The 11,193-nt window shown below is 45.8% G+C and overlaps 1 protein-coding gene across 1 annotated transcript; it reads right to left on the bottom strand.

Moving 5' to 3' along the window:
* Window positions 1–767: 767 nt before the first annotated feature.
* LOC118428648 (polycystic kidney disease protein 1-like 2) lies at window positions 768–9,248 on the bottom strand. Its single transcript, XM_035838757.1, has 15 exons — window positions 8,904–9,248; window positions 8,225–8,392; window positions 7,595–7,755; window positions 6,923–7,003; window positions 6,651–6,849; window positions 6,394–6,507; window positions 5,726–5,824; window positions 5,113–5,313; window positions 4,731–4,842; window positions 4,062–4,297; window positions 3,551–3,725; window positions 2,688–3,314; window positions 2,120–2,260; window positions 1,914–1,994; window positions 768–1,566 (listed from the first exon to the last, which is right to left on the bottom strand). The coding sequence occupies exons 1-15, from the start codon at window positions 9,246–9,248 to the stop codon at window positions 1,169–1,171; spliced, it is 3,138 nt and encodes a 1,045-aa protein (XP_035694650.1). The 3' UTR covers window positions 768–1,168.
* Between the last annotated feature and the right edge of the window lie 1,945 nt (window positions 9,249–11,193).

Here is an 11,193-nt window from a genome sequence, read left to right on the forward strand (position 1 = left end):
TACTAGTTTGGGTCCGCCATCTTGGCTCAACCGACTTGAATTTCAAAAATGCATTTTTTTAGCGTTCATAGTGGATGAAAAAATACTAGGTAGTTGCGAATTCTAAGGCAGATGACACCATTACAGTAGCAATAACTATGCATTTTTGATTAGGAAGGATATACTAAATTGCATAACATTTTTCCTTTACTGATTGCAGCAATGTATTTCATTATCCGAAAGTTACTAATATGGTGCCTCTCGCGTAAGCCGTTCAGGTATTATGCGAAATAAAAGTTGGCGCAGGCCTCAAAAGCTCCTCCCCGTCTGAATAGGGTTACAATACATGTTGGAGCAGCGAGAACAGGCAAAACTGCCATTACAGGCTGTCAGAAATACAGAATTTTTTTTTTTGTTTTTGCAATATATCTTATTATCACACAACTTCGATATTTGTCGAAAATACTTGTGACCTATTCTAAAATAATGCAATTCTCCTTCTTTTGTTCTCTTTTTCTTATGACCATATATACCAAACTAATATGAAACTTCGATTCAGTGGTAAAAATTTAGTTGATTTTCCATGATTACCCCTTTTGTATCCGTTATCAGTTCATTGAAAGCCAGTCACCTATATGAAATTAGCGACCCACCAACAGTGGATCTAACACAAAAGGTATTACATGCATTTGAAGTACAGTACATATCATGCTTTGTAACTTTCAAATCTGAGATATCAATAGCAGCAATATGTAGGTGAATAATTACCTATTTTCAAGTGATATAAATTAAAGAATATAAACAAATACTGCTGTAAACAACAATTACAATGTAACATACTAAACAATCATTTGTATTACTTGAAAAAAAAAAGAAATACGACTACACACATCAAATTCAAATCTAGTTTTCATGTCCATTTCCGGTCCAGGTCGGCATTGTTCAAAGTAAGTCCATAAGATCATTCCTAGGCAATGACGTGAGTTGATGAATGGTAAACATCATTATACAAGGAGATAGCGACGATTATTAGTTTTAAAGGCTTAAAGGTTGTAGAGAAGGGAACGAGTTGTCATCAAGAGAGTTCCATAGATTAGTAGACTGAGAAAATAGCCTTACTGTAGATGTACTGTGAACCTGGTTAACATCGTACAGCCATACAATGCAGGTTCATCACAAGTGTTCTGATTTAGACCTGTGTCTCAGCTGTGTGGGTCTGACCAAAACACTCGTTCCCATCATCGCAGTTGCAATAGTGCAGATCGTTACGGGCTGGAGGCGCCGCAACCCTGTTCTCTCTGGCGGCCCTGGCGCGCCTCTCCCCCCGCTGCCGTGCCGCGACGACCTTCCCCCTGCCCTTCTCGCCCATCATGGCGGACGTCGCGCTGACGAACACGCCTGCCGTGAAGCTGAGCACCATAAACAGGAGGGTGAAGCTTGAGGTGAGGAGGAACAGCGGTCCCACCACCTCGCTGGGCGTGGCGAGGACGTCGTAGCTGACGTCTGCCCACGGCAGGAACGCCAGGTCGGCTGTGGCGGCGGTCAGCGACCGGAACGTCTCCACGTACGGGCAGAACAGCAGGTGGCCTGGGAGGACAGAAGTGGTTGAAAGTGAGCAGGTAACATCTAACACAGGGTCGAATAATGGCATGCTCTTTGTCTCCGGACTGTTTGTTTGCTTATTTGTTTGTTTGAAGCTGTGAAATCTCGTGTTCTTATCTAAAATTACGCTGACGCAAAGAATGTAAGAGGCTTTGGGGCTAAAAGTGATGTGGTATTTGTTCATGCTTTATTAGTTGTTTATATATCTTCACCAGGACTGGAACTAGTAAATCCATAGCCCTTTGGTCAACACTTCAACGAGCAAGCGACACGCACGCTGTGTGATACAATAAGTCACATGTGTGCAAATCATAAATAATCCGCCAACTTACCCAACATGCTGAAGCCTGCGACGGTCAGGAGGAAGATGGCTAGGCTGCCCAGCAGCTGCAGGCGGGTTTGGATCAGCACATCTGGAAAGAAGATGGAGATAAGACACAGCATTTCTCGGTGGGAGCTGGACTAAGAATGACACGTCTTTAATACGTAATGAGGGATGGAAGCAATTAACTATATGAATAAGAAAATCACAACTCACCGAGATACGTGCGGACCCGGTTACTGACCCTCATCAGGCTGCAGATCTTCACCAGGTTGAACCAGATCACCATGGCGACGGCGGAGGTCAACTGGTCGCTCCAGAAGGCGACCTCAGACAGGTCCACGAAGCCGCGTTGCTCTGAACAGGAAACGGTTCGAAAATGTTCATATTTATACAAAGGTGAAACGCTTCCTAGACACTTGCCTCAGACAACAGTATTTAAATGATACTGTCTAAAGCAGTAATACAACGAATGATGTTAACAAAAGTCCCACTCGTACTAGAAAGTACATAAAGTGGCGACCATCACCGTTTCAATTGTCCTTGGGAAACACAGCTTACTACAGCAAGGCCAAGGGCCTAGTCCACTGGCATGTGCACCATATTCTCTCCCAAATGCTAAGTCTAAAAAGACAACGCTGTATGTAGCATTTCGTGTGATCCAGCCTGGAGTCGAACTCACAACCTACCGAATGTATGGCGAAAACTGTACCCACTTGGACATTGTACCAGTTTTTCAATGTAACAAACGTGAAGGTATAAAATGCAGAGACAAATGACTTACCCTTCTGTAATTCCTGGCTGATGAGCGCCTTTGCTTTCCCCGCTGAGGCGTCCTTCATAGCGATCGCCACGATGACGTAAAGCGCCGTCACGACCGACGCCACGTCCACGATGGTCCAGAGCTGGAGGAAGATGGCCCTCCCCTCCTTGCGCGCCTTCTTCACAAGGCGGATAATGACGTAGAGGATGCAGGCGACGAACATGGCCTTGGCCACGAAAAGGATGGTGGAGGCGATGCCCTGCGCGGCCAGCGGGAATGTGGCGACTTGGAGGGTCGTGATGGCTCCCTTTGTTGGCGGGAACTCGAAGAGCACGGACACTGTGCTGACCAGGTTGGTGTTGGCGTGGTACAGCGTCACGTCCAGCACGAGAGCGGCCGTGAACGGGTCGATCCACTGATTTGCCTTCAGGACCTCGAGCGCTTCCATCATGTCCGCCTTTATCTCTCCGAGCTCGACGCTGTAACCGGGTCCGCCGTACGATCCCCTTGTCCCGTGGACAACGTGAGCGAAGTTTGCAGGATTCGACTCTGGGACGGATGCGAGTGCGTCGTCTGCCATCCCGCTGACGTATGGACTCAAGCACGTCTGGTTGGAACGAAGAGCCGGCAGTGGAACGTCACACAGGCCTGAGAAAGAGATAGATGGATTACGCATACCGTTATATAATAACTGCACAACGTATACTCCTTTTGATTTCCAGTTCATAGATATTTTCACCAACACTCGTTGAAAACAAATTCTAATTTCTAAAAGTGTATCGATTTATTGATTGGTTGCTTGCTGCTTGATTGGTGATTGATTGAATTTTTGATTGGTTGATGATTTTGATTGATTGATTGATTGATTGATTGATTGATTGTACCTGTGTGCCCCCTGAACTGCCTGAGGCGGATCGGCCCCACCCGGTAAGCAGGCATGTCGTTGATGAACACTCCGTCCTTCCAGCCCAGCGCGGCGCCGTTGTACTGTTGTGTTGGGTACAGCTGACGCGCGAGGTCACCTTCCAGCCACGACAGCACGTCCTCATGCGCCTTAACCTGGAACAAAAGTCATCGGTTGGTGTAAGACAAGCTGCGATGAATTCTGATATCGTTTGCGAAGTAAACATTGCCTGGATAAGATCTTCTGGAGATTTTTTTTTAAAGCGCCCGGAAAAAAAGATGAAGAGGAAACCACATCAGGACCAATGTAGGGAATAGCATTCAAAATATCTTACAGTGTCTATTCCATCTATAAAAAAATGACTATTGCAAAAGACGCCACAATAAGTTGTGATATCCTTTCTGCAACAAATCTAATGAATAAAATCTGCTGGAAATTATATATTAGGACCAATACCAAAACAATCAAAGTAAGTTATAAAGAGAACCTACCGAGTCGGTCCCATTTAAGAAGCCAGTTTTCAGGCCTTGGTTAATGGCAGGGGCGGAAGGACTCCACGCCTCATGGACCATCAGCCAGGCGGCAGCGATGATGATGATACCCACAATACACCGCTTGCCGTTGCCGGTCAGCTGTAGCCAGTTCTTCCTCTCGTCACGCTGCTGCTTCAGCTGTTCCGTTTCCTCCGGGTCTGACCAGGCGTTCTGGGTCTGGGTGGGGAGGGTCTCTGTGGATGGGAGTAAAATAATTACGTCTCTTGGTAGAAAATATTAGCACACCAAATCCGTGTGTGTTTTGGGCACACTTTTTGAAAGATTAGCGGTGTGGCTCGTTGGGCATCACTCCACTGCAGGGAAAGTAGTGCTGAGTGCCCTTCCAAAGGGACATCTTGAAACACAGCCCAGAGTTCTACCCGTTACGTCACGCACAAAGCAGATGGATGCAGACAAATGTTAAGCAAAGATGCAGCATCGAGCTGTGGTATGTCTGCACTCGATATCACAACAGCCATGCTATTTTGCTGAACCTGGAAGAGTGGCCTCGAGCAAGGAGTCTAAACAACCCACCTCCCCTATCATAGGGGTCGCAGTACGCCACAGCGTGACTAGGAGACAGTACTAATGACTATAGGCACACACTGCGATGCTTATAATACTTGCCATCGACAGGCTGGCGCTTTCCCGCTTCGACATCCTCGTCTTTGTCGCCAGTGGCGCTCTTCTTCTTACGAAATGCACAGAGGATTGTCGTTCCAAAGGTCAACATAATAGCCTTCAGCATAATTAAAAAAACAAAAACAAATAAACAAATAGAATTCATCAAAAAGTAAAAATAAGACTCAAAAGGAATTTACAGCCTCTTTTTATGTAAAGAAAGGTACAATATGGTCAAATATATCGAAAAATTATGAACAAGAAAGGAAAGTTTTTCAATAAAACGATTGCTCTGAGGCAAACTCAAAGCTCCATGTTGGCAAGTACAATGTTTCCCCGTACTTGCCGTTTGCAATAAGGAATATTTTAAGTGGATAAGTAGTTTCACCTGAGCCGGTTGAACCACCACCATGGACTGCAGGAAGGACAGTCCGAACGCTGTGAGCCACTTTACGGACTTGTCCCTCCCCCACTCCAGACTGTACAGCAGGAGGAAGAACCCGGAGACCAGGGTGGTCAGGACCAGCAGCGCCCACCCCACGTACAGGCACCAGTGCGGCAGCTTCCGGCCTGACGACTTCGGCGCGCCCTGAGACAAAAGATAGTACAAAGATTTACATATGGTGGTATCTTGCTAGCTATCTACATCTATCCATCTATCTATCCATTGCTCTCTATCTACAGCTATATATCTATTTATTCGATAACAATCTAGATGACGTCTAGAAAAAAAGACTAGTATCAATGTATTTATTCATCAATCTACCTATCTATCCGTCTATATTTCCATTTACCTGTATACCTTTCTATCTATCATTTATCATCTAATCCTTCATCTTATTATCTTTTATCCTATATTCCATCTTTGTATCTGTTATTCTTTTGTACCTATCTAATAATTGATTTTCAAGATCGATCAAAATCTATCACAATTTATTTCAATTCATGGTAGTTAAAGATGCCGATAAGAGTCCGAGATTAAAGCTAAAGTTTTGTTTGACCTTCGGGCGACATCGTCGGAAGATCTGCACGATGATGAAGTTGACGGGGAAAACCTGCAGAGTGGTCCAGAGGCTCACCAGCAGAGTTTCAGCAGTCAGCTGTACAAAACAAAAATCGTAACTACTTTAAACATATAATAAGCAACTAATTTGCCACTTCCCATACATACGGAAGGTACAGCAGTCCGAGGAGTGATATACATTATTGGCCGGCAAGTTCGTTTCTGTTGGTGAGTAATGTCATACGGTAGAAGGCGTTAAATTGCACACCCCGTTGTGCCAGTGTATTTCGTGCAATTATACGGGTTATGCAATAATGCGAAGTTATCCAGCTGGATAACACCGGTCTGGCATTTGGAGATCTCGTGCAATTAACAGAAGTGTGTCGTAATGCGTTGTACGTATGTGCACTTAAATTAACTGTTTTTTTACCGTGTAGAGAAATACGCCAAACAGGCCGTCTAATCTGTTTTAACGAATTCCCGGGAATCACTCAACTTCAAACGACCTTCAACCTATTGCTGACGTTATACGTCCGTTGGTTGATGTGTTCAGATCTTACGTGACAGCGTCGACGATTCTGTCACAATTCTTCATGCTTGTCTTTTGTTGTGTTGAGTGCAAGTTGTGCTTTAACGTGGTGATAGATAAAATATGAATAGTCGTACCTCGATGGATCCAATGGTGAGCACGACGTTGGATGTTCCCTGCTCGGAATCGGGAAACCACATGGCGCTGGTGATCATCTTACAGTACAGGAGGCACAGGCAGCATGACAGGCGCTACAATATGGGAAAATACAGTAATAAATACTCACGTATATATAGTATCATGATCTATTGACATAAAGTGTCTTTTGTGTAGCCAACATGGGGACTACCAAGCCAAATAAACGGGTACGACTCTGCCGTGACCCCGGACGCACCTGCACGCGGGTAAAGTAGCTCTTGGGTCGTGACGTCACCACGGAGAGCCAGACGTGCCCGTCCTTGAACTTTTCGCGCAGCTTCAGGCCGAAGCGCTGCCCCAGGGAGACGTCCGACTCCGCCGCGGGAGGCAGGGTTCTCACCAGTCGCCCGTCTCCGTGCTCTACACCGATCCAGTCGTTACACACGAACTGGGTCCTGCGCAAAACGATATAAAAGTTCTCTTATTAGCCGTTGAAGGCCGAAGCTCCGCCCCAGGGAGACGTCCGACTCTGCCGGGGGAGGCAGGGTCCTCACAAGCCGCCCGTCTCCGTGCTCCACACCGATCCAGTCGTTACACACGAACTGGGTCCTGCACAGAACAATACAAAAGTTCTCTTATTAACCGTTGAAGGCCGAAGCTCTGCCCCAGGGTGACGTCCGACTCCGCTGCGGGAGGCAGGGTCCTCACCAGCCGCCCGTCTCGATGCTTCACGCCGATCCGGTCGTTACACACGAACTGGGTTCAGTACACACACAAAGATGATACAAAAAGGTCAGCAGATACAGATGATTCTTAAGGTTTCTTCGAAGCGGCTCAACTATTGACAATAACCAACAAAGTACTTTTGCTCTCTACAACGTTTCAGAATAATATCTTATTACGGAAATATAGATTTGAGCTACTGCTTTTCAGAGAGGAGGAAAAGGAACTTCAATACAATTTCTATCATTCACCAGAATATCCATACAGTTTATATCATAGAAAAATGACCATAGAAAATTGGCGATACATGGTGAGACATTAGGCCACAACGTCAAAGTTTTTTACACTCTTAGTTTGCATGATGATTGGTGATTTATTATATCTGAGGGGCGCTAACCGTCACGTGTCCTAAATGTGTAAAAAATTTGTTTCCGTAGCCATGTAGTCTAAGAGACAAAGTTAGCCCAGGAGCGATACCTCTTGTTTGTCTGCAGGTCGGTGACCTCCACCCTCTCCAGACACCAGGAGGCGTGGCGGCCCGCCCCCGAGTTGTCGTGCCACACGGTCAGGCTGGCCAGGCCGCCTAGCGGCTCAGGGGTGGTCAGCAGGAAGGTGTTCACGCCGCCGCTTTGGAACGTCTGCAAAACAGAATTGGAGGTAACAACATAGCAGCCATTGAGTCAATGAGACCAGAAAAGGAAAATAATCCTCTTGCTTTATGCTTTAGATTACTTCCACAAATACAGGTAAACCCATGCCATCTCTTGCGAAAGACTGATAGTTTTATATCTTTTCTCACAAAAGAAGCCATGACGAGAAGAGAGAAACAGCAAGATAGAAGGAAGAAGAAAGAGAGGATGCGAGAGAGACAAAAACAGGATAGAAAGCATCAGAGAGGAAGAGGCAAGGTAAGAGAGAGAGAAAGGGAGAAAATATTCTTGCTGTTCTATCCATGTCATCCTGCTGAAAGAGAAGGAAAGTGTGGCAGAGAGAGATAGAGAGATAGAGATAGAGAGATAAATAGAGAGAGAGAGAGAGAGATATTGAGAGAGAGATGGACAGAGAAGTTGAGAGATTGCGATGTTTGCATGTCAGCAGTATACTAACCATGTCATCCTGCTGAAACTCCCGTGGACCTGTGCTGCCCACATCTCCGTTCAGCACGAAGGCGACCTTTGACCTGGTCCCGGCCCCCCAGTCGTGCCCGGTCTCCACCCTCACCAGGAACCGGTAGGGATGACTCTCCCGGTTGCCGTGCACGTTCTTGATACTCCACTGGTGTAAAACAACAGACTAGTTTAGACCAAGCAAGTTACAATGACAAATACTACCTTTGCAAGGTGTCTACTACCTTTAAGTATTGCATTGTGTCTGGACAGATACATAACTTGCTCCGACTTTCTGTCGGATATTTTGGGCACATAATCAAGATGCCGCAATCTGTTGTGGAAAGAATTTGCTAGGTTCCGCTTTTCAACGCAGTGCTCTAGACAATGAATAACAAGCATTTCGGGCTACCTCTACCTTTCCACAATCTGCTGTATAATGGTCCAACTGGTACAAAGCCTACAGAAGAGCAGTATCATTTATTTACTGATAATTAGCAAGGCAGGCATCAAAGACAACAAATTGGGAAGCCAGGGATCTTCACGAAGAGGAGGGCACATTGAAATCAAACGAAGAAAGACTGACTGCAGTTGTAAAATACGCCTTGCTGTACGTACATGCTTGTGTAGCTATTGTAAATAGTTTTGCAAGCAAAAAACGTGCAACAATGACGACGAACCTCCTGCTCGTCTATCTTGTCCTTCCTGCGAGCGGGGTAGATCATGAAGACGTACATGCCCATCAGCACCACCATGGTGGTCCACACCGCGTAGTTGTTCACCAGGTCCTGGAACTTCTTGAAGACGCTCCTGAAGTTGATCCTGTTGGGTTCTGTCCCGGCGGAGGTGCCAAACCCGGTCAGGTGATCGCACAGGCAGACTGTGTAGACCAGGGTGGATGCCGGGCTCACCTGTGTGAAGAGTGAAAGCAATGCGCGACGATGATAGGTGCAAGCTTGGGCATGATCGGTCCAGTTGAGAGTGAAAAAGAGTTCCCCGGTGCATATTCTAACGCTCTGAGTCATGCTGGGTTAGCATTATCATTCGTTGCGACAGAAAAGGGGATGGCAATGGGTTTCTTGCCAATGGCAATTTGGTTTTGACAATGAAAAACTGGTGCATTTACAAGTCAGCCAACTTTAATAGTCAATATAAAATGTGCTTTGGGTCGAATACAATGTTGTTGGCAATTCCTTCCTGGCCAGTTACCGCACCTTTCTCTGTGAGTCAGAAGTAGTCTCTACAGCAGGCCCTACTGCGATAAGTGTATTATTATTACGAAATTCCATTGACATACTAAGGAGAGAAAATGGTCCTCAGAAAAAACGACAACAACGAAATACCCAGTATCGAAGTGCCTGCTATACCTCGAGTCTGCACGATGAGACTGCAAATCTTATCCCATGAGATACTTCTACAGTACTTGAAGAAGTTAGTGTTGCTAAGGATTTATATAGAGGAGGGGAAACATTGGACACAAACAAAGCTGCACATGTCGATAAGTAGAAGAACAGCGTTTTTGGTGAGCTTAAATTCTATGTAAATTTCCAGAAAAGGTAGAGTTTCTCTCATGCCAGTCGCTTTCCTTACCCTACAGCCGTCTCCTTTCCATGAGCCCAGCTCCGTGTCTATCCCAGGGTCCCAGAACACGCAGTTCAGCCGCACGATGTCCACTGAGTAGGGACATCCCGACGGTGGGCAGTCTGTACAGGTAAGAAAAGGTTGTAGGAGTAATACATAGATATATACACGATTCGGAAATATTCCTAAAATGAACAATCACTTTCAGATCTACACTTGATTTTTACATACCCCAACCCCTCAAAAATAATGATTCATAAACATCGACATGTTAGATGTAATGTAGCCAAACCCGGCGCGTATGACTACCCAATGGATGTTTTACAAATAAATGCGTCTAATATAATGACAACAAGTCCTGTTGATGACCCCCATATGCTACTTTAAAGGAACCTATGACGTCCCTCACCGTCCAGCTGTAGCCCTATGGTGTACTCCTCTGTCCCGTTGTCCCCTGCAGTGTCCGGCTGCAGTACGGTGTAGGTCACGTGAACCTCGTCATAAGGCGGCATAGTCTTAGTGACGAAGTCATCCCAGCTGAACTCCTTCCTGTGTGGTAAGGGAGAGATCTTACGATCTATACTTAAGAGTAAATGACCGAATCACCTTTGGATTTTTTTGTTCATAAACTGTCATTTCTACTTCCAAATGATAAGAGTACATTATATCACTACAAATGTTGCTAATTCTAGATGATCACATGATTTTTATTGTAGTTATTTTCTTAAGTTTCGACCAGGGAGCTTTGAAAGATGCCCAAGGCCTTCCTACTATCTCTCAAAACTGTTATAATGATCTGAATGAACATGTTCAATGCCAGATGGTGATCCAAAGATCTGCTTATGATAACAATTATTTGTCAATGATCTTGACTCTATCTTTAAAAGTTGCCCGTGCATTTATGCAGATGCTTAGGGTGGCGCCCATCTCCACTTCGAAGCCCTTGGGCAACACACTTGTGCAAGTCACTACAGCATGGGGCTGGTCCGCTGGTAGTGATGTGTGTATATCTTACAGCACTTTGATATCCAATGCCTTCCAATGATCTGTCAATGATACTTAGAGCTCAAGGAGGAAACTCCAATCGCTTATCATTTGCCCAATGGCCTCTGTCATGTGGAAATGTGACCTTACTTGAAGTCGAAGTCCGTCTCGTTCGGGAAGTCCCCCAGCTTCCCGTACACCACTGCTGCCGGGTAGGGCGCCACCAGGCTGACGGCCACCCCGTAGGTCTGGTTCCTCCTGGCGCTGAAGGTGCGGAACACCATGGTGTCGTTAGGGAACGGCGAGTACCTCACCAGGCGGGGGCTGGCCAACAGGTCCGGGGCGTTCTGCAGTTTCACGGTGATGGCTTCCGGTAGGTCCTGAAATATCATTTTATTTGATTGG

The sequence above is a fragment of the Branchiostoma floridae genome, chromosome 13, assembly GCF_000003815.2.
Source record: "Branchiostoma floridae strain S238N-H82 chromosome 13, Bfl_VNyyK, whole genome shotgun sequence".
Lineage (NCBI taxonomy): Eukaryota > Metazoa > Chordata > Leptocardii > Amphioxiformes > Branchiostomatidae > Branchiostoma > Branchiostoma floridae.